Source organism: Mercenaria mercenaria, chromosome 12, assembly GCF_021730395.1.
Source record: "Mercenaria mercenaria strain notata chromosome 12, MADL_Memer_1, whole genome shotgun sequence".
NCBI classification, from domain to species: domain Eukaryota; kingdom Metazoa; phylum Mollusca; class Bivalvia; order Venerida; family Veneridae; genus Mercenaria; species Mercenaria mercenaria.
The window spans coordinates 10,809,996-10,834,769 of record NC_069372.1 but is presented as its reverse complement, the minus strand read 5'-3'; the positions used below and the strand labels follow the sequence as shown (position 1 = coordinate 10,834,769).

Below are 24,774 nucleotides of genomic sequence, written 5' to 3'. Positions count from 1 at the left end.
TTGATAGCAGCAAGTCCCATAACTCTGACTTTCATTTTGGCCAAATTATGCCCCCTTTTGGACTTAGAAAATTCTGGTTAAAGTTTTGCGTGCAAGTACATACAAGTATTACTAAAAGGCATATAGATTTGTAACTTATTTTTTATTTTTCTAGATCAATTACTAACCTCACTGGATCAAGTTCCATAACTCTGGTATGTATTTTGGGCAAATTATGCCCCCTTTTGGACTTTGAAAATTCTGGTTAAAGTTTTACATGCGAGTTTCTATCTCCAAAACTAATGCAGATATTGAATTGAAACTTCACATGTGCCTTAGGGGTTATAAAACTAGTTGATAGCAGCAAGTCCCATAACTGATATGCATTTTGGTCAAATTATTCCCCCTTTGAACTTAAAACTCTTTTGATATTTAACCTTTTTAGGTAATATTTTCCTGCCTCTGGGACAATATTTCGAATAGTCGAGCTTGACTGTCTTACGGACAGCTCTTGTTACTTTCTGGAATCACTTAGCACAGGAAATATGTCTTTCTTTCTTCTTAGATACTTTAAAAGAAGAATCGACAATTTCTTCCACGGTTATCTTGGAAACAAGTGTTTTTCATTCAGGAAATGAACAAGAAATGATGATTATTAGTTTGATCAGATAAGTAGGGGAGAACGCTGTTGAATGTGCCACGGGTTGGTTGTGCCACACGTGACTTATAATATTTATTGAAGAGCTTAGACGTCATTTGCAAATATTTTTTCAAATACTCTTCTTGGAAAGCACAAGCATTGTAAACAAAAGGACAACGAAACTGTGTTCGAAATACCGATTTTGACCGCTATTAGTAATTTTTGACGTATTACACATATTGTTCTGACAGTTCGTTATCATGTAGATATATCGACATAAGATACATTATGAAATTCAGCATTTCCCTAAGGTTAAATGCCATGTACTTTCATACTGCTATAACATACTGAAAGGTAAGGGTGTGCCCCGCACATTGCACCCTGCTTACTGTCACAACCTACCCCAGACGCGGGGCAGGTTGTGAAGTTACAGGCCATGTTCACACTAGCAGTATTCGCTTTGTCCGCACTCACCCTGAAAATACGACATTATGTTACTTGTGAAATACATTTTCAGTTTTTAATTCGTTTTAGGTTCCGACACCGAAGATTACTTTACGAAAATATATGGAATGTTCACGATTCCCAAGTAAAAACTTTAACAGGCAATTCTATACCGGACTGTTTATACAAAACAAGCATGTTTATTTTATCTTTCGAATAATTAATATTACTGTTTTTACATTATGTAATTCCAAAACCGTTTATAATTGTTAAAAGTGTCAATAAAATGAAAGAATAGATGCGAGTGAAGACATACGTAATCAGTTGCTATAAATATAACGGGCGTTTTCTGTGGCGTACTTCTGTAGACGCGCCGTTTTATGGGGCTTACATCGCTAATTTTAGCATAAAGCTCCCCTAAAACATGAATTTACGCCATGATATATATTTTTATTTGTAACATGTTATACTATTCTCGCGTTAAACAGATGAAAAAACAACAGAATGATTTTAAGAGACAGAAAATGAACCTGAAAGTGAACGTCCGAGTTCGAACCGACTTCACACGTCAGTTTACTCGAATGTTTGAAGAAACTAGAGAATTACTGACCAAAATCACATTACCATGGAGAGCTTGAATGATATGCAGCTCGTACTGAATATATCGCTTCTTTGAACACGTTGAACCTCGATGAAAATGAATAGTTTTTCTTACCGCACCACATAGGATGTTGACAAAATTAACAGGAAATGCCGGTAATGGAAAGTACAATATACCATGTATGTAGCGTACTCGCCGTAAATGCAACGTATACGTTGGACACGGTGAGACCACAACCATTAACAGTCCGGTTCGTAGCGGGGTCCGAACCCAAACTTTCCCTCAGACTGACAAGACAATCACCCAATCAGTATTTCAGTGCTTTGATTTTACTTCAGTGATACTTCAACAGAAATCCAGTTATTACAGTGTAAGTTTATCATTTCGGTCAACAAAGACTGAAATGATTCTTGCATATTATTTATGATCATCTTATTTAGTAATACTTGTTCAGGAGATACAACTCTTTCAAATGATACCAAAAAAACATGGAGTCACCAGGCATCGAAATATTACCTATTTGTGGATCGGATACCCAAAGTCGAACAAATTTTTTACCTTCCCAGCTCTATTTCTAAATCGTCAGAATTGTTACCGATATCATCCCATTCCAAATTAATGTTCAAACAAGTTTTCAAAACCTTTACAAATTTATCCATTTTAGCTTTGTCTGGTTGCAGGGTCGGCATTAAATCTCCCACATTGAGTGTACGCACGTATTGAATGTACACTATTACCCCTATGTTAAACCTAACACTAACCTTTAGTCAGTATATTTATTTATTTATTTGGGTTTTACGGCGCACCAACACAGTATAGGTTATATGGCGCGAAACAGGACTACAAATTTTGGTTCCACATCTCATTTACATCGCAAAAAAAACATGAGGTATGGAATCAAAATTTGCATACCTGCTGGAATCACAGTTACTGCAAAACCAAGTGTTAAGACCCTATTAGTCGCCTCTTACGATCATGCAAGGGTAAGGTAGTGGTTCCAATTCTTTTCATACACAGATCGTCCCAGAACCACATGGGGATAGTACACTCAATATGTGCGTACATCCAATAGGGGCGATTTAATGTTGGTGGTAGTGGTAGTCTCCGCTGTATCAGCATTTTATAGATTTGCATAGCAACACTGTGGGGCTTGTCCTCAATTATCTGATCTATTTGCACACTTGTGAGGCCTAGCTCCAAGCTTAGGCATTGCCAGTTCATCCAAACGGTCGTTTGCAAACGCTATAAGATTTTGCAAGGCTAGGGTCTTTGTCATGTAACATCACGTCTGGATAAACTAGAGCTATCACTAAAGGTGATGAATGTACCTGTGTGTGGTGGGAGACATAATAATAGATGTCATTTCACCATCGGATAATATTCCGATACCTAATTTATAGTATAAATCAATGTTAAATCTCGCTACACTGTCCGATATTAGCTTGCTTTTGCAAACAAATCGGTCTAGAATCTTTTTACTGCTGTACAGAAGAATGGCTTTGGTCTAATTGTTACATTAGTGTCCATGTCTTTCCTCGTTCTTGCATCGCATGACCCAAACTTTCCGGGAGAGCCAACAAATTTCCACCGCCCTAGCAACGTGGCCATATACAGAAAAAACCTTGATTTTGCAAACTGTTCCCCAAGGCATTGTCTTCTACCTACTGCAAATGGAATACAGCTGAAATGAAACAAAAGTTTGAAATTCTAGAAAAGAAAATCTACCCCATAAGAAATACGTCTGAGCTTCATGGACCATCATAGACAATAAACACTTAAAATGTATTTCAACTTTTAAACACTTAAATCTACTTTGTATCACGTTTTATTTTTTATCCGATGAAACGCATTTTTGAAAGAGCGCGGGAATTTTACTTCTTTGAACAAAATGGAATCATGAAATATAAAACCGCACATCTGTCATTTTTTGTATCTATTTGTATGTAAACAATCCTTTGCGAATACACAGACCTAGTAAAGACTGGAGATTACGAAGTCAACATATCTACTCAGTTAGATTTCTAAAAGCTGAACAAATTACCTTATTAAACAATTTACCCATCGTACAAAACTTGTTTACTACAATAAAACAATTAAGTATAATAAGAACTGGTACTTTTAAAATCGGTCGTAGAAATGTAGAGTGCGTATTTTCTGACCTGGCGAAGATATTTTTAGTACAGGCTTTACCATTAAAATCAAGAGGTAACTTGGTGCTTATCGGATTTATCCGACGTAATAAAACGAAATCTAATGATATAACCGATTACCCTAAACTCAATGATAGAATGGCCCATTTATGACCTTTCTATAAATATCTCCGCCAGGTCAGAAAATATGCACTATAGCGGTGTACATTACCATTGCAACGGTTGGTGGAACTGGCATAGTTCGAAAATTCAGATAAAAAACTGATTAAAGATTAAAATACTGAATATTTTTTAGGAGAACTTTACATACGATATTAGAACATCAGTACCCATCACATAGATTCAACATAATGGAAATTTATATCTCAATGACCAAGATTTGGGGCGCACGTGCAAATTTACATAGTTGGCACGTGCATAATTATTGATTTGATTTTTAAGGATTTCTTCTTTATAGCGTTATTTTATGTTACTGCTAATTTATTATGTTAAAATCTCTATTAAAACTGATAGAAAAGAATATCGTATTAAATTTGTTTTCAAGTCCTTTTGTCTTTTCTTTCACTTAAACATATTAGCCGGCTACTTATAAATCGAAAACATTTATTTAATATGATGCAAGCTTTATTTGTATATATCAATTGTTTTATTTTCTTGTATTTTGATGGAAGCTGCAAAATGACCACTTGCAGACTAAGATCATTTTACTTGTAACAGTTTTATAGCTTATTTTATTAAAACAGTAATTAGAAAGTAAATCGCATGTCTACTATATCAAAGTACATTTTCCATAGTAATGAGTTGATAATTAGTTACTAGTATTTATTTTGAAACACATAGTCATTGTATTGCAGCATTTCTGAGGCATTCTGCTGGAGCGTTAATTTGAAATTACCTCTCTTTGATATAAAACATGAAAACAAGAATGACAATCCAACAGGTACAGACAAAACTGCATATGATAAGACTTAGTTTGAAATTACAGTTCCTGTACAGCGAGAATGGCTTGTTTCTGTTTGATATTTTTCTTTGTTGTAATAGTTAATAATTTACTACAACTAAATCTGTGCTGAAAGTACCTTTTCAAATAATGATCAGAATTGATTTAAATTGGTATAACTTTTGAAAAACGTCAAGGCGTTTGTAATGTGTTTTGACATTGCAAACTACTGAAAAGGGCACTGAAATAAAGCAACTGCTCTTTCAGCACCAATAATGTAATTCGAATCAATTTGGTTGGGCAATGTCTACTTTAATTCAATTTGGTGGGATACGTACACATGCATATGCTGCAAGTGATTGCCAAGGATGTACGATCAAATTTCCTAAATAATAATTATGCTTTGCGTAATTTTTATTTTGGGTGTGGGCCAATTACTATTACTCTGTTGATATTTCGTTATTATGCAATGAACTTTCAGGAGATATCATCACCATTGGTATGTTACCAAGTACACCTTATATTTTAGCCAGGATGGAAATCAAAGGACTATACGATGTTTTTTAAAGAGTACGTCTATATTTACAACTTTTCTGATATTTCATTCATGTATCCGCTGCATGCGGTTACGAAGAAAATTTCTATATGTTAAAGTGTCAGTTTGCAAAAGGATGGTCAGTAAATTTTATCTTTACACGTTTTCATTCAAGCTCCGTTACTTTAATAAATCGCATTATTTAGTTATTTTATATACAGGAACACTTTCTATTGACAATATGAAAATAACATTAAGTCAAAATGATCCTTTTACCATGACGACTTACATTCTAAACACACATATACCAAAATCTTGTTTTAAGAAGCAAACAGAAAGTTAGTTTATGACTACATGTAAAGACGAATTCCGAGTGGTAATGAATAACTCCAGGCGGCCCAACCCATTGATCCCCACTACCCCTTACTCAATATGAGCTACTTAAATATATCCTAGACGTCTCAGTGCTAGAATAAATTCTTTATTGCAACTTGGTACGACTGCTCCGGCACTTATCAATATGCACATTTTAGAATCAATTTGCTTCGAGTGAAAATACCGAAGTGGTACAAGGTTACATTATACCAATTCGTTTCATGTTTCATTTAAACAATTGAATCTACAGACCTCATTTTCAGTGCTTTGCAGCATTTCAATGATATAAAAACATATACAACCATTAACTTGGTCTAACTTAAAGAATCAAGTTTCTAATACTACTACCTTTTGAAACACGACAAAGAGACGTTTTTGAGTTTCCTCGATTACCAGTTTCGGTAGCCGTTTCCGTGGTCACGGAACACCGATAAATTTCTACGACCTCATTTAAAACCTCAATTTGTTGCCGTACTGTATTTCTAAATAGGTGAACAGTTTTGTATATTGGGTAATTTAAAATCCTTACGGAGTGCCCGTACACACGAAATCTTCTTCAGTTATTCGGAATGCTAAATCGTAAAGGTCCGATCTTTGTAACAGTTGAAACTATGTTCATCCTCGGCGCAAAATTAAAAAGAAATATTTGCGAAAAGCAGTCAAAATGACGAACTACCACTCATACAACTTGTAAGTAAGTAATTATCCGTTATCGAAAGTGAAATGAAAACCCTGATTGTTAAAAGGGCCAGCAGATGAACATTATGTTTATTCAAAGAACCATTTGAAACCAAAATAACTTTATTCTGGTCTTGTGTACCGGTAGACTTTATATGATTACGGTAGGTAGCGACTATACCGTATGAAATTTTGAAACCCTTACTTTATCGAAACATACCCGATTGAATCGGACTTTTCTAATGAATTAAACTGTAAGTATATAACTAAGTTGCGTGACTTTTCTTCATTGATTTTTGCTCCTGCTTTTAAGTTTGTTTGTTTTTTTTGTTTTTGGTTTAACGCCGTTTTTCAACAGTATTTCAGTCATGTAACGGCGGGCTGTTAGCCTAACCAGTTTTCCTGGATTCTGTACCAGTACAAACCTGTTCTCCGCAAGTAAGTGCAAACTTACCAACATGAATTATCAGAGGTTGAGAACGAATGATTTCAGACACAATGTCTTTTATCAAATCGTCACGAAGAACATACGCCCAGCCCAGGGATCGAACTCGCGACCCCGCGATCCGTAGACCAACGCTCTCCCTACTGAGCTAAGCGGGCGGGCTCCTGCTTTTGAAAGACACAATGGCGCTCCGGAACTAAAAAGCGGGTTTGTATAATTCTTTGCCTTGCAAAATAACAATAATTGTTTACATTCAAGCAACCAAGTGGAATTTAATGCTCGAGAAAAAGTGTAGTTTTAAAAGTTACTTTCGTCGGAAGACGTGATCTCTTGGAAGCAGTTGACCGTCAGCTCCCAGGAATCGTCCAGGGCGGAAGTTCCACGGATCTCCCCATATATTTGGATCATGGTGAATACGCCAAATATTTGCAACTACCTAGAATAAAATAAGACGATATCAATAGATTTATTAGCAGGTCATATCTCTAAATGTTATCTTTAAATACCGAATTTTCACACAATTAATACAAGCCACGAATCAATATTATTTAAGAATATGTTATTGATAGTATAAAAAAAAACAGAGTTGGCTCTTTTTACCATATTAGGAGCTCAAGGTATCGAGTATTGCTATATTTCACATCAGACTTCCGAGGTTAAAACGTTCAAATGTTTACGCTGATTATATACGTATCGTCATCCTAAATAGATATGTACAACGTATGTTTTGACGCGACATTACAAAGGTATACAAAACTGGATTTATTATAACAATGCAAAATAAATGAAAACAAGCGACAAACCTAAAGTATAAATACATGTTTACAGTCCATGTATTTGTAATCGGTTATAATGCATGTATGTGGTTATGTAGTTGCCCTCCACACACTTCATACGCCCATGTGTTTCATACCCAAACCTTAACTGCAAAACCTAGTTTTTTTTATTTATCATCTTTTTAAAATGTGACTGTAGCAGTACTTAGCGTAGAAACGACTGAATACATGGCAAAGACCAAACTATTGAATCATTTCTTACTTGCTGATTTGATGCAAAACTTTCCTTAATTTTGAAAGCTATAAAACTCCGCGCGCTTAGTCTAGTTGTGGTAGTGAAGGACCCATGGGTGCCCTGTGGACGGCATATCAGAAACGGTCGAACACCTTGTTAGAACTCTAGACCCTTTGCGCACCAACTAATTAGCTTCTTCATATAAAAGATTTCTACATCTCGATGGCGAACGTAGGTGATGGGGCTAGTGATTCATAGTCAGCCACATTATGGACTTAGAAGCTGAGGTACAATTATAGTTTTCCGATTTCAAAATATACTTAGATCTTTTTTATTATATACCTATATAAATTCTGTCAAAAATACAGCTTATATTTTAAAAGGAAATACGAACAGGCTTAAAAAATACGTATTGTACTTTCCAATCCCGTATTGTTCTTTCCGTATTGTATGTTGCCGGACTACTTTCATTAATATGCATGAGCTGACAGAGTTATATAAATAACGCACACACAAAAATCACTCATTTGATTTTAACATCAAATAACATTTGAGATTTCGTTCGTTTACAAAGAAACAAAACGAAAAGATGGAGGTATATAATAAAAGGGTCATTAAAACAGTATCTAGATCTGGGATTTTGTATTCGGCTCTCTTAGATCTTGCATGGACGGATCACATTCTCGCTCGTGAGATCCGATCTAGCAAAATCCACTCGAGCCGAATACTGCATCCAAGATCGAGCTACTGTTACAATAACCCTATTATATCTTACCAGTGTTCCTTTTGACACATCATATCCTTCTAAATTAAGATCTTGCGTACATTTGCGACCTGCTAAGATAGGCACCACAGTCAGAAGTCTGTGAACTTCAAGCTCTAATGCTTCTAAATGAGGGCAATTAGGCTTGTCTGTGTGTAGGAGGTTCAAGTTTATTTTAAAAATAGCTTGAAATGTATTAAAACCTGTTTCATGTGATAGTATATACTTTGACCTTTAAAACAAGGTATAGATCATCACTGTAGGTGAATTTTGTGGAAAGTTACAAGGTTTTATGTTTCGCAGCATTCGGCCCATTTTGAGGTTTGAATCCCTATAGTATATATCATATATGAATGGCACCAAAAACTGGCAAAATAACTGGTAACTCAAATATTATTACCTTGTAGCATTAAAATGGAACAGATATGTCTATATAAAGTATACTTTTTCTGGCTCGTGTGTTTTGAGGAAACCGGCTGAATGGTCCAAAGATGTCGATTTGTGAAAAATGGCGGCCATCTTGGATTCAAAATGGCCGCCAAGATATATGAAGTATATCGGCATATTGCAAAAAAGGGTAAAATAAATAAAAATACCATATAAACAGTGTCAAACTTCTATAAACTTTTATAGTTACTAGTTACATTTGTAATAATTTTGTTAAAACTAGTTTTTTGGGTTTTTTTTAATATTAATGGTTACCATAGCAACCATTTTGAAGAAACAAAAAATCGCAATTTTATGTAATTTAGTGGTTTCGCGACACTTTTGCCAAGCACAAAATGTGACCTCTAAAGACCTCAGTGTTAATAAATACAATTATACTCCACTGATTGTATGATTTGTTGAAAACAATGTTGCTATGGTAACCATTTGAATGCACACACATTTTGCTGAATACTCAACTGCCACAGCATGACACATTGATTAAATACATTTAACCAGTAACACGTATGTATATATATATATATATGTGTGTGATCATCATTTTAAAAGTGGCATGTTTACTAAAAAAAAAGGTATCATGCCTTTAATATATCATTCATTTACATATATTTGATTGCCATAGCAACCATTTGAAATATTCTAATATTATAAACTCCTAGTTCCCTAAAGAATTTACCAACGATAAGTCTGTATCAGACACAGTATAAACAAAATGTATAAAACAGAAAGAAGTGCTTGCTTAAAATAAGTGTTGAACAGAACATACTTCATCTCTGTTTCTATGGCAATCATTACAAAATAAATGGCACAACAATACCATTTTCAATGTGATTTTTACATGCAATTTAAATAAAAATGGACATTAGGCAAGTGTTTACATGTATATAAATTTGTTATAGTATCAACTTCCACAGCTACAAATTTATGTACTAAAAGGAACTTGTCTTTTGTTGGACAGAATCCCTTATTAACCCTTACAATGCTGGACAAGACTGGTTCTGCCTTTGCGACCAGTGCAGATCATGATCAGCCTACACATCCATGCAGTTTGATCATGATCTGCACTGTGTGCTATTCAGTCGGTATCTTTTTGGAAACATTCTCTTTTGACAGTTAAAGGTACTGTCCAAATTGGATGGACAAGTTCATTATAGAAATTTAGCAAGGTAAGGGTTAATGCCCATCAATTCAAAAACTATCTTTTAGGTTTACAAAAAAACAAGTTTCACAAAAATAAGAACATTCATATCAATGAAAAACTTAGCCCCATCTGTGATCTAGCATCTCATTCAGTCCATTATTATCAGGTCTCCATTTTGCATATCTTTTAATAAGGGAAAAAACCACTGATCACAATCATCATCATATTTGACAGTATACTCTGTTTTGCTACTATTTGCATTTATCTTTTTAATGTCGATGACACTACCAGCATACCATTCTACTGATCCAGATTCCGGGTCACGACATTTGTGTTTGATTTTCTTACCAACCAATTTATGTGGATCGTCAAGAAATTTTGGCAACATTTCCTTCTGCTGGGAGATACGTACCTTATTACGGTTTTCTTCAATTTTTTTACCTAATGATTTTTTAACATGGACAATTTCATTTTCAACATCATCTGCAGTTTTATACACCAAGGTTTGCTCAGGCTGTGGAGTTGTTTCTTCATCTGCGTTAAGGGATATGACTTCCCTTAAATTATTTTCTATTTCTGAAAGAGAATATTGCTTACCTTTGTGTTGCTGTTGGAAATGATGCCGCTGCCCTTTGCTACCTAATACTACCTTTCTGAATTGGAGCTGGGCTACTAAAGCTTCCTTGAACTTAACATCATTTCCTGCATGCTCCTTGTAGTGCTCCAATTGATCTATTTCTGTCCATACACCACCTACCTGTGTTACTTTTTGTGTTAATTTTACTTTGTTTTCATGCACTTTTTCCTCTTGCTTTGCTTTTTTGGCCTGCCGCTGTCTCAAGAGTTCTAGTTTGGTTTTAAATAACTGCTGTTGTTTTTCTTTCAGTTGTTTCATCATTAAGGGAGCATGTACCCTGGCCTCATTTACAACTTGTTTATGCTCATCGGCAGGCAAAGAATTAAGCCAGTCGGACGTTTTGTTATTTGTCCACATAATGATTGATTCATATGTTGTTGTTGCAGCCGAAGGCTTAGAGCGCATAAGCATGTCTAGTTGTGCAAAGTCCCGTTCCGAGACAGTATTTGTAGTTGGGACACCCGACAATTTATCTACTGTTTCCGGACAAAGATGCCAATACCTACCTCCAGGAAGTTGGTCTTTTGCCTGGCGCTCTAAAATTAATAACATACCTCCAAAACAGAGTTCCAGTGCCATTTGGGTGTATGTATCCAATACGGGGTCATCAGAGGGCGCTATCAGTGAATCATAGACACAGTCCCTTGTAATCTTAACAGTTTCTTCACTGAACACACATTCTCCAGCCAATACAGGGGAAGCATCTTTAGCCCAGGCTTCAAGCTGAATTTTCAGTTGATGGAGATGTGTATTAAGTGAAAGAGCACTTGGGACTGTTTCTATGATCCTCCAAAAAGGTCCTGTCACTACTTTGTCTATGAGCCCTAATGCCCTGATGCCCGCAATGTAAACACATTCATGAACATCAAATGCGATACTTTTTAAGAGGTCATTTGGGTCAGCCCATTTAGCCAGGAAGTCCCGTATATCAGACAAATGGTAGAATGTGCATGCTGCTGCATGATACAAATGATTGAAACGGTGACCTCTAAAAGTTATAAGCAGATTTTTCAAACCTTTTTCTTGTAGGTATGTTTCAAAGTGTCCTCCTACACCAGACTTTTCACAGCCGTGTCCAGAAAATGCCTTGCTGACCGTACGAACAAGACGTGCAATGCCACTCTCATTTAAAGAAAAAGCGTATGGGTTTCGGCCTTCGGACACAATAGTTTTTTCAAACTGATCTAAACACCTGTCAGTTTCACTGGCCATATTTACAAAAATATGCATTTTGCAGAAAAATGAAAAGAGCAAACCAAAACTTTCTTTCTCTTCATCTGTGAATGATTCCCAGTCTTTATACACCAGTGGCAAAAGATTTTCTCTAAAGATTTTAAACTTTTCATTGAAAACATGATTCACAGAACCCTGATCAGACATTGTTGAAGTTATGGAAGTGACTATTTTTGCAATGTTAGTTCGTTTATCACTGCAAGTTACACACTCAGCAAGATCAGACATGTAATTTGTAAAAGTATCAAATAATGTTTTGGAATCAGCCGCACCAACTTCCACAAGACCAAGAGATAGCTGTGTTCCATCACTGTCTGTTAGCTGAAATGACTGAAAATGGCGATGAAACTTTGATGTTCCATCTTGGTGTAAAGTAAAAGTCTTACCAGATTCTAGCAGTGACTTTGCTACTTGTTGATTTGCAACCCTTTTGGCTTCCAACAAAAGACGACTTTTAACGCCTGTACTTGGCAATCTGGACAGCGTTTTTCCAGTAAGATTTTTAACAACCACGGACATTACATCATTAACTTTTTTCTGACTGACTCCACATTCGGTAACAAGGGTCATAATGGTTTCCCTGACTTCATCGCTAAACCTACCTTCATAAAAAGTTTCTATTTCTGGCTCTGAAATTAAAGCATTTACCTGTTCCAGCTCATTTATTTTCTTGTCTTTATCTGCTATCTGCAATTTTAAATTCTCAATTTCTAACAGATTTGCTTCAAAGTAATCATTGTAAGTTTTTTTCTTTAATCTACATACTTTTTGTAGTAAATTTTTTTTCTCTTTTTGCAAATAATTTACATTACCCTTCATCCTTTCATTCTCTTCTCTCATACTTTCAATCTCTCTCTCTTTCTCTCCAACCTCCCTTTCCTTTTCTTTTATTAAAGTATCTTTCTTTTCAATTACACTCTCACGCCGTTTTAATTTCTTGTTCATATTTCTTGCTGAAAGTTTTTGCAATTTCTGCTTTTTTACATAAAGTTCTTCTACAGTATTTTCAAATTCTCTCGATAGAGACTGGTAGCGATCTTCCCATTGCTGAAGTTCTTCCTTCAAACGGTAACTTTCCTGTTTATATGAGCAAGTCCTCTTATACTTATCATTTGTAATTTCAAGAAGATTCTGTAATATCTCAATTTTTCTTTCCGCACGCGATACCTGAGCGTTTAAAATGTCATTTTCATCTTCTACAATATCAATTTCACGCTTAAGACTGCGATTCTCTGATACGACTTTGACAGTTTTTGTATGAATCCGTTCAATATCACTTATAACCTCACTTGACAGGTTTGATTGCAAACTTTTTGCATTAGGAAATTTTTCTTTCAAAGGAAGTTCAAAAGTTGCATCAAGAAATGTGTCTAGAAGCTTTGACTTATGATTTTGTTTTAAAGTAATTTTCTTCTTTTTCAATCTACTTATTTTTGTATTCAGAACAAATTTGTCACAGTTCTGCCACTCGACACATGGATATTGAGCCATTAAATTCTTGACCAAGTTATCTGCAGAACTAGATTCTGTCCATACTTTAATTATCTCTTCATTACTTGGTGGCATGCTGCTACAGGTTCCTAAATCAAAAAAGGGAAAACATTTGTAGCACTTGCAAGTTATACCGAATTTAAATTTTTACTGACCAGCAGTGTATGTACAAATAAGGACGGCTAATAATTAGCAGTCCTACTTAAAATTAGCAGCTTAACTAGTTTCCCAGGACGCATACATTACCTGTATCATGAAAAAGTAAATAATATAAACAAGACAGTGCATCGCCATTTCTGCGGAAATTAATGGTCGGATAAAAAATATTTACACTGGTTTTTAGTAAGATGCTAGTACAGATTGGCCTGAAAAACTTTTCATTTTGTGAATTTAAATCTAGATCTATCATCGCCATTTCTGCAGAAATTAATGGCCAAATAAAAAAAAATTTCTAAAAATATTTACACTTGTTTTAGTAAGATGCTAGTACAGATGGGCCTGAAAAACTTTTCATTTTATAAATTTATATCTAGATCTATTTTTGGTTAACAAAGGATACCGTCTGTTTATCAAGCTGTCCAGCAGCTATTGTATGAAGGTTTTTGCTGCACAGCAGCAAGGTACAAGAAATGTTTGCCGCACTGCAGCGAGAGTAAACCTGAAAAAGAAATCAGAAAGGACCACAAAGCATCATGTTCATACATTACATGAAAATCATACAAGATGTACAATAAATAATTTATTAATTATGATAATAACTGTTGAATTTTATTTAGTAGTAGGTAAGTAACATGCACTTTCATAAAGAGTCTAAGATATTTGCATCTCCACTTCAGACTTGGCAGGCTTTTGCTTGATTTTTTAAAATTTTGTTTTCATATTTAGATCTACATTTATTTTCAATTTATTACTGCATTCAAGACTGACAATTACAGATAAATAACAAAGAAAAGTACTAACCGATAACTGCCTCTGCCATAGCTACTAAAGACAAGCTGAAATCTGACGTCTACTTTCGTTTTTACATAACTGAGTGGTGGGGTGCTGCACGTAACGCGTCAAATCTACGGCATGGGGTGGGTCTGAAAATGAAAGTTTGCTATCGTTGAGCGAGTGACTTGTCTAATAAAACTGGTTGTTTTCAATAGAAAAATGCATACTGAATCGATTTATCAATGAAAGTTTTTGAAATAATACGTGAAAATTACCAAAAATGCCTTCTTTTGTGTTTATTTACATGTCAAAATCTCATTTCTGCTTCGATTCCCAGCGTTCTTTCACCATAGTAAAGATCGTTTTGTAAGCTTTAATTTGATTGGTCAATTATTTTAATACGTCACTCTCAAGCTCTAGCAAACGCTTGAAACCCACACCATACTGCAGAAAAATCGAAAAAACTACAATCCGAGTGCGCGCCATACTCTACGTAGTGTCATTACATGGGTCGGAATTTGGAGAGTTTATATATAATTTAGCTTATCCACGTATTCAAATACATTTTAGAATGATAAAGGAAAGAATATTAAACTCAAATGTGCAAACAATTTGTTAAATTAGCTGGTAATAACTTCAAAAACTGCATTTAAAGTTGGCCAATTTTTGTAAATTTCGGCACCGACGTCACGATAAAGTCACGTGACTTGAACCTCCTACTGTGTGGACCGGTGGACGTTCTCTGCCAATAGTCAATAGTTCTATCCAATTCCCTAAAAACTTTATCTTGATACTCTGGGTAGTTGATCAAACATAGCAATGTACTAGTCAATACGGAGAGAGTAGTTAGAATTCCTAAAACAAATTTATAAAAACTTAATAAAAACCATAAATATGAGAGTAAGAGATATTGTAGATCTAAGTGTTATATTATATTGACATGGCAAACATTATAGAGTTTTCATTGTATTTATTAGCTAAAAATGCATAACAACTGGCTTTCCCAAGGTTTAGATATTTTGACTTTGTTTGCAATACGTATGTTTAAAGATTGGCGTGTCAAATGTTTAGATATTGCAGTTTAACTTGAAGAATTGGCTTATTATCTTATAACTGTTACAGCTTTATTCAAGCCGAATCCTTAATAAACAGAAATTATGTCCGCCACATGAGCCATTGTCTTTATATTGTTAACAAAATGCTAATCTGAAAGGGACGCGGTCTTCATTTAAAAAAGAGACAATTTGCCATAACTCAATTGATCTTTGTTTGTTTGTTTTGGGATTTTTTCAACAGTATTTCAGTCATGTAACGGCGGGCAGTTAACCTAACCAGTGTTCCTGGATTCCGTACCAGTGCAATCCTGTTCTCCGCAAGTAAATGCCAACTTCACCACATGAATTATCAGAGGTGAAGGACTAATGATTTCAGATACAATGTCGTTTATCAAATAGTCACGGAGAACATACGCCCCGCCCGAAGATCGAACTCACGACTCTACGGATATAATGTTTGCCATGTCAATATGATATAACATTTAGATCTACAATATCTCTTACCATTTTATCAAACTTCGAACATCCTGGAATCATATTTGGCATCAATCCATTTATAAATATGGATGCTATAAAAAGTTATTGGCCACAATACAACAATAATAATTATAAAGAACAAATATACATTAATAAAATGAAATAGCAAGATGTAATATTCAATGCTGTTTCAATTACACATAAAAAAGACGTGTACATACAATGTGTTCCCCTGTGTGTCTGTTTGTTCTTGTTGCCTTTGATTTACTTTGTCTATTTGAACGCGTTAACGCATACCTACATTTACTCTTGTAGGGTTTGTTTTAGAGAGACTGCCTTCCATGATGGTGGTTGTTCTACAGCATCTTTCTCCATGTTTTTGATATGGTTAAGCGGGTATAATACCGTCCCTTTTGACTTTAAAACATGGTTTTGGTTAAAGTTAGGTGTGGTGCATATCATGGATTGGTTTAAACTTCATAGTCGTGTTCTGCTATTGAATGTTACATTGCTGTAGCTTAAAGTATTAAATGGGTGTTTTGTCTATTTCTAATTGATTTACTTTATCTATCATCTTTTATGAGTAAAGTGTATAATTTGCCGTATACACTAGCTGACTTGGAGTGGGACACCCAGTGTTTCTTCCTTAAATCTGATTTTTGATAGCCTGAATTTCTGATCTCAGATCATTTTAGAAGAAATTGTCCTATCTTTTTGTTCGCAAAAATGGCATCATGGGGGTTCGTTTTGAGGAGGCTGCGCTTTTGGTGCGTGGCATTCCCTGTTTGATATTTTTCTTTCTTTTTATCAGTAGTATCTATAATAAGCTGAAGTCAAGGCGGAACAGATGACAGTTTTAGGATATACATATCTTAGTTATACATGACTTGCATATATAGCAGAATTGAAAAGAAATGTATAAATATTACTAAAATATTTTTCTTCCCCTCTCTTTTATTTTAGGTAAGGCATCATTGAGATTCGAGTTACATTACAATATACAAAATACAGCAAAATTTATTGTTTGTACTCAAATATACTGTGCAGTTTTGATCGTGGCAACACTTTTTTTTTTTTTGATAACGTATGGGTTGTCTGCCTGGGTGTCCTAGCGATCAAAGTACTTGTATGGCACGTTTATAGACGCATACTAGGACTACTACTCAGACAGTCGCTGTTTCTAAAATAGCACACAATGGTTTCAGTTTTAAACAGTCTAGTCAAGAACGAGATGTTACAGTGAAACTAAATTAAAACTTTGTAAGTTTCTTACAAACACAGAAAGGTCAAGATATCATGTGTTAGGCAGCTCGAGTATTGTAATCGGTGCTGTTATCATTGCGACTGATAATGTTAATCGAAATCAGATAAACAACCCGAGCATGTATAGGTAGGTCACAGGGAGATTCAGAGGTGTTCTAATTGCAGTTTGGGTGCTTCAGTCAAAGTCAATAAAACTATTCAAATGAGAATCTAAATGCCAGAATTAAGCTGTTGAAAATCTGGTTACGTTACAAAAACGTCTACATGCTATAACTATAATGCTATTGTGGAAAAGAGGCAAACTTTGTTGATGACTTTTTTTCTGGAAGCTGTATTTCGTTAATTATTTATATTGTTTTTGGTTTCTTTTTCAGTAATATCTTTCAACAGAGAAATGAAATATAAGTTAATTTTGGTGTTAACGAATAAAAGCTACTTCTATCTTATATGATAAACAAACATATGTTCATGTCACTTCATGACTTTTAAATGTGTCCACCATTTATACCAGTTTTACTTGTGCAACGTGACGCACAAAGGGAATTGTCAAACGCAATCCATTACGTCTAGTTGATTTTAGAAAAAGTGAAATAATTGACAGTTTTAGATATCTTGTATCTCGTTTTATTACGATGTAGCGCAAAATAATATATTGAGGGTATTTATGTAAATTGTATATACTTCTATATATTTATTGATGTTCATTTTGAAAAGAAGTCCCTTTTATGCATATCAGTTATATTCTTTCACGATCAAATGTAGTTCCGCAACAATGAAAAGTATTTAAACTAGATGCACACGGGCAACATGTCGAACCCACCAGCTGTCAAAAGGACTAGGAGTTGCACATGACACCCTCTCTCACTGATGCAAACATTTATGCCAAATAAAAAATGATTGCAAAAAGTTACAATGTAAGATATTTATAGTAACAGCAAACGGAAGTAAATCTTTAAAAAAATCTAAGTCCACACAAAAATCCTTACCAGTAGAGGTAGGTCAAAATACAGTTCAAAATTGGATGTAACATGCATACTGTACTACAGAAAGGTGGTCTTGATTTTTCCCTACGACCAGAAATTAAAATATTACAATATAAGCTATTTACAGTAACAACAAAGGGAAGTAATTCTAGGCTCTTGCACATGACATTCCGTCTCATGATGGTGAACAATTGTGCCAAGTTACATCAAAATCCCTTCATGCATAAAAAAGAAATGTTCAGGACAAAGTCATTTTTGTATCTGACCTTTGACCTCTAAGTGTGACCTTGACCTTAGACCTAGGTTCTGGTTCTTGCGCATGACACTCCGTCACATAGTTGTGAAGATTTGTGCCAAGTTACATCAAAATCTCTCCATGTATGAAGAAGAAATGCTCCGGACAAAGTCATTATTGAATTTAACATTTGACCTCCAAGTCTGACCTTGACCTTTGAGATAGAAAGCTGCGGTTTGCGCATGACACTCCGTCTTACTGAGGTTAACATTCATGCCAAATATAAACGAGATTGCTACATGCATGTCAAAGTTATGGTCCGGACAAACAAATCCGGACGGACGCACGGACGCACGCACTGACGCACGGACATACACCGAACAGCCATTTGGACAACTATGTCTTCTCTTCCGCAAGCGGGCTCGACAAAAATGAATATAAAGATTTCTTTACAAATCACAATTGAAATATAGCAAAATGCTTATTTATGCTAAGAGGCGAAATACAAAACAATATCCTTGAAATGCTCAATGTTTAGGTTCTTCTATAAAACAAAATGTTCTCCAGGAATTGAACAGCTATAACATTTACAAACTGAATACATATTTTCTCTGCTGAAGAATACCTACTTAAATTGTGTAAAAACGTTCGTCAGGCAAAACGAATCGTACGGTACAGATATTCTAAAATTACAGTCATACGTTAGTCATGTGTGGCAGAGTAGTCCAGTTGGGCCGGTGGTCTAGTGGTAACACGCTTGACTGCCAATCCAGAGGTCCGGGGTTTGAATCACGGTCCAGGAACTGGAAATTTCTGAGATGCTCTTGAGTGTCTCCCACCTGCCTAAGCGGCCTGTTCTCGTTCTTCCTAGGAAAGACGGTTTCGCGTGTATCGTTGCTATAGATCGGGCACGTTAAAGAACCAGACTGTCTATTCACAAAGAGCTAAGCTAAGTTAGCCGGACAAGCCTGTATCTCTCTGTTCTTTCTGTCTGTTCCAGGGGTTTTATCTCACTCTGTCCCTCTGGTCAGATCGCTCTGTGTCTGTACTAGTAGAAGATGAATTCCGCACTGTGTGGCTGCGTTTGCTATATGTAAAGCGCCTTTGAACGTGTTTGTCATGAAAAGGGCGCTATATAAATCTGTATTAATAATATGACAGTCTAGTCGTGATGGAGTTTTAAAAGGAATTGATTTTAATGTTTAAGCATTTTCATTTTGGTTACTTGATGTGAAGACAGAAATGTCGTCCTATCGAAATGGAAAATGTAAAGCCGAATTGTAATGTTGAAATCAATGCACAGTAAGCAGCTTGTGTTCAATAAAAATAAAGGACGATAATGTGATCGCCTACCTCTACCAGTTTTTGGGAAAATATTAAATATGATTACAATATATTGGCAAACACAGTAGAATCACCCGCCAGTTCACTAACATAGAAGATCTTTACCTGCAGCAACAGTCTCCAGGATATTACTGATAATTCTTTCATCGGTAAATATGACTTCCTTTCCTTGTTCTATCGATTGTCTTTGCTCTTCTATTAGAAAGTCAGCCAGACCTTTCGGACCTCCATCCACTTTGTTCTAAATAATCGTAAATTGGCCATTCACTAATTGGTAGACATTTAGCAAACAAACGTTTACGTTATGAATTCAAAAAATTAATGGCAATTATAATTCGTCTTTAATAATTGATTGTCGGCATATCTAACTATTCCAATTGCTTTTTCTGATTAAGTTTTATGTAACGTTTCCTGTCCTCAATTATCACAAAAGGATGAAGAGAACCACCGTCACTTTATCAACTGCGATTCCCGGACTAATTCAAAAAGTTAAACTCCTTTGATGTGTTAAGGAGATTACCATTAGCAAATTGAGGGGTTTGGAGTGGCTGTTTTTTTTTGCCAACGTTTTAGCATTGACATATTGAGAAACTTAAACTCTAATTTAAGTTACTATTTGAAACTAGATGTATTAATTTAAAAAGAACACACATGGGCTGTGATGGTAATGGTCGTCCCCTTACCTTCCGCTTTCTAAAGAATCTTTCAATAATTCTTTCTTTTCCATTATACATATGGTTGAATTTACTCTTGAAACCGGGGGCATATCGCAGGAATGGTAAAAATGTTAGGATATTGTTGACACTGGCAGAAACAAAGTAGTTGACACCCTCTACGTAGTCCCAGAATATGTTCACAACATCGTCATCATCTTCAATTATTTCTCCATTAAGCTGAAATACTCGAGAAATGTAAAAAATCGCTTCATGTCTTTAGTTAAAGTATTAGGCGATTATCAAATGTATAAACATTATGTTTACGCTATGATTTTCATAAAAGAGTTTTAGCATTCAATTATCAGTAGGTATGTGAGACCGTCAGGTATATATTTGCCATTTCTACAAGACATACTTAAAACAGAATCCCTTAAAAGCGGAAGCTGACATAACATTTGTCGGGAATCTACTGAATGTGGATACAAGCGGACAAGGAAACTGTATTCAGAATCAATCTGGTCTGTATAAAATGCTATCATAGTGTATGATAATAGTCCGGCATTGAAATATAAAATGGTATATTTAAATTTGATGGGACTACCAGTTCAAAACTTGACAAACATGTTGTCCAAAAAAGAGGAAAGGGATTTAAAAATAACGTCACGACTCCACATAATGTAACATTAACCAATGCTTAAATAAAAAAGGTAGTTTTGTAATAACAATAAATAATAAAATCTATAAGAAGATCCTTTGGAAGCATAGAATGTAACCAAGCAAAATATTAGCAGACTCGGTTTGATTATGTCTGATCATGAGAGGTAATAAAAAGTGCAACATAAGATATTAAATGTGATCGCTTTAAATCTATAATATTTAAATCTGATACAGGTAAGAAAAGATGTGTTGGAAGAAGACGAATTAAAGTTGTAACTGCCAACAACCACTGTGTTTAATGATTAAAGCGAACAAAATTGTTTTACCACCAGAGAAACAACATTTGTTAGCGATCGTTTAAAAAGTGCGACAACATCAAAGTCATGGTCACCAAATGACGCAATCTTTCGACTGAGACGATCAAGCTCCTGTTGGATTTTCTTCTCAAATTCATTGAAGCCTTCTTGTCCGTAAACGTGCAGAGCTTTGATTATACCTACAATACAACGAAACACTGGTCTAATATAGATTGAACATTATAAGAATGATATGATCTCAGAACTTTGAAGTTGAAAGATATGTTACATGATAAATTATATTGATAAAACGATACAAGGATGAAAAGGTAATCAAATGAAAAAAGCAATTTGTATACCTTTGATTATCGTGTTACATTAAAAGGTTAGTCCGGGGCTCGAACACGGCACCCATCTCAAGTGAGTTCTCTGCCAATCAGCTGTTCTGTATGTTTTTCCCCAAACGTGACAAAGTTCGCAAGTGATAGTCACATGACGAGAAAAAAAGTTCAACCACTCTGGGAGTTGCTTACAGTTTGAGTGCTAACCGATAACCTGTCGCATATTATTTCTTTGTTGTATTTTGTTGAAAGTTGAACTACAGATTTCCGGAGTAACTTTCGAAATATTAGGTATAGCTAAATAGAGGAGGCTACCCATCCCTCATTCCTGCTCAAGGTCTGCTTTGTTTTACGCAAATCAAGATTACATTTCCGATTGAAGCTAGCCTGATAGAGCACTCCTGGGAAATTATTCAGAACTTGAGGTAGCAGATTAGGGCTAAATTTGTTTTAGAGTTTCCACTATATACGACAGAGAAAACTAACCACACTCTCTGGTGGCCATTAACGCTGAATCGAAGTAATCTGAATATCTAACTGAAATTATTTAGAATTCTGATATTTTTACACTTTTAAGATATAAAGAAAATGATTACACTACATTGTCGAAACTTTTATGACGAATTTATGAGGTAAACAATATTGATAATTGATAATACTGTGAAATCATTAATATTCGTGGGGGACTAATGTTCGTGGATTTCATGGTTGAGTCAATCCACGAAATTTAATCCCAACGAACACGAATATTCCTATTAATTGTATGTTCAAAAGTTGAAATCCACGAAATCATGTCCTCAATAAATTGCTGTTTTGACCTTAACCACGGAATTCCATGCCCACGAAATAAAATGATTTTACAGTATGGGTATAAAAAGTTTGACGTTTGAGAGTTCAAAAGGTGTAATTTTATTCATTTCATTACTTATAATTTGAATTGTAATTTTTACATTTTCGATTTTATTTCTTGCAGAGCTGTAGTTCATTTTATTTACAACGATTTGTCAGTGGTGTGTTCCGCCAGTTATTGTACTAGTGCATTCCTGGAGTCAGAGTCCAAAGTACAATTTTTTTCTATCCAAATATTAGTTATTCAAATTGAACATTTATACAACACATTGATTTCTATTCTATAAAATAGTTAAACCTACTTGAAAAAGATATTACAATATGCATTAGGCTTCCGTGTTATATCTCTCGCGAAAACATATTTATTCCAATACGTCTAATCTATAGAAAAAAAAACAAACTTAAAAATAATTTTGCGACTCTGATGGATATCGAAACCACATCTACAGGCTGCAATGCTTTTACAATGGTTATTAAGGTGATACTTTTTATGGCTACAATTATATATAACTCCACATATATCGTACTAAATCATGCTGATTTGTAAACATAAACTAAATAACGTAGCGTTCTGTTATTAAAAGTACAAAAACATCGCTGACCTCAAAACTAAATCATTGATTAAGGAAAAGCCTGGCGGCAACCGGACAGACGGGCGGAACCATTAATGCAAGAAGACTATCCATGAAACATCCATTAACATGTAGTTTCATTAGCTTAAAAATTTTAGCTAGGAGGTGACACTAGCAGAAAAATAAATGGCTGCCTGACGGCAAGTGACCTTCAGCATCTTTTGCCTTTGTGAACAAGTAAAAGATAGTGTACCTTTTCGCATTCCATTGTAAACTTTGCTGTGAGCGTCTCCATACGTAAACACGCTCTGGCTTCCGTACAGCATTGTTTCACTGTAGAAAGATTTAGCCTTATCGTTCATATACCGTTTATAAGGCTCGCCTGCTAACGCTTTACGAATCATCCCTTCAGAATTCAGACAAACCAAAGTTTCATGCAGCAGTTTTATTTCAAATATGTCCCCATATTCTTCCGCATACTTGAATAACATGTCTAAGGTGTTTTTTTCGTTAATTTCCAACGCATTTCCAAACACAGGAACACCTTTCGGACTCGGAGGTTTCTTTCCATTTCGTTTTTGCTTTCCTTTAAGCTTCAAAAGAATAAAGATTGCCAACAAAACCAGAAAACAATATATAAGAAACATATCAGCTTTGTAACGTACTATGTCGTTATCAAGTAGGATACTTCATGTCGTTGAAAACTAGCTACTTGTCACAGTTACCGTTGACCTAAGCATGTGATACAAAGTTAAAAAAGGGCAAAGACTAGCTATGTTATCACTAAGTCGTTTCATTAGGGTGATACGGTCAGCAGTAAATCATAATAAAACTATGACCTTCAAATTTACTAAAGATAGCAAAACACGACATTTTAACACTAAAAATATTTGGGAAAGAATATAATCGACTAAGCTCATCTCACATAACAACGGGAATATTTAACTTTTTTGTATGACAAATTAGTTTGTTTTTTTTTTTGGGGTGGGGGGGGGGGGGTTGGGAGGGTTCGTTTGTTTCCAATAGTGCCTTTTTTATTAAATCAGATGGCATAAAATGTACATATTACAAATAATTAATGTACAAATATTACCCCATTCCTTACACACAGACCTGTCGAAAATAATCAAGCTTAAGTTTTCAATAATGAATACCACTTCACTTAAACGTCTGGGAGAAAGGCAGAGAACAACGTTTTAGGAGGTCATGCTTTTTCATCTAACAACACATGCAAGTGAAATTCTATCGTAATATGTGTCCTGAATTATATACTTCCGGCGTGTAATAGATTTGTTCACGAAGAATTTTGGGGACATTCAGTACGTTAAAAATGTCTTCTTACAGCTATAAAGGGCTGATTTTAAATATTCTCTTAGGGGACTCGGGATATGAAATACAAAGCCATTTTAGCTCGACTATACAAACTTAAAATGTTTGTTCCGTATCATCACTCAATCATTTAACTCAAGTTGGATAATACTGGCATCAGTCTTTTCTTACTTATGCCCTCTTTTTACTAATAGAGTTTAAGTTATGATGCACTTTTGCTGCATCTGCAGTATTGCTGAATAGATTTGATTCAAACTTAAAACAGTTGTTACGA

General features: G+C 35.0%; 1 protein-coding gene across 1 annotated transcript; it reads right to left on the bottom strand.

The window, feature by feature from the left end:
• Nucleotides 1–1,231: 1,231 nt before the first annotated feature.
• Nucleotides 1,232–23,902, bottom strand: LOC123535338 (cytochrome P450 2A7-like). Its single transcript, XM_045317955.2, has 8 exons — nucleotides 23,425–23,902; nucleotides 21,440–21,609; nucleotides 20,484–20,693; nucleotides 19,906–20,041; nucleotides 15,170–15,298; nucleotides 8,574–8,717; nucleotides 7,096–7,223; nucleotides 1,232–3,345 (listed from the first exon to the last, which is right to left on the bottom strand). The coding sequence occupies exons 1-6, from the start codon at nucleotides 23,816–23,818 to the stop codon at nucleotides 8,701–8,703; spliced, it is 1,056 nt and encodes a 351-aa protein (XP_045173890.2). The 5' UTR covers nucleotides 23,819–23,902; the 3' UTR covers nucleotides 1,232–3,345; nucleotides 7,096–7,223; nucleotides 8,574–8,700.
• Nucleotides 23,903–24,774: the final 872 nt, after the last annotated feature.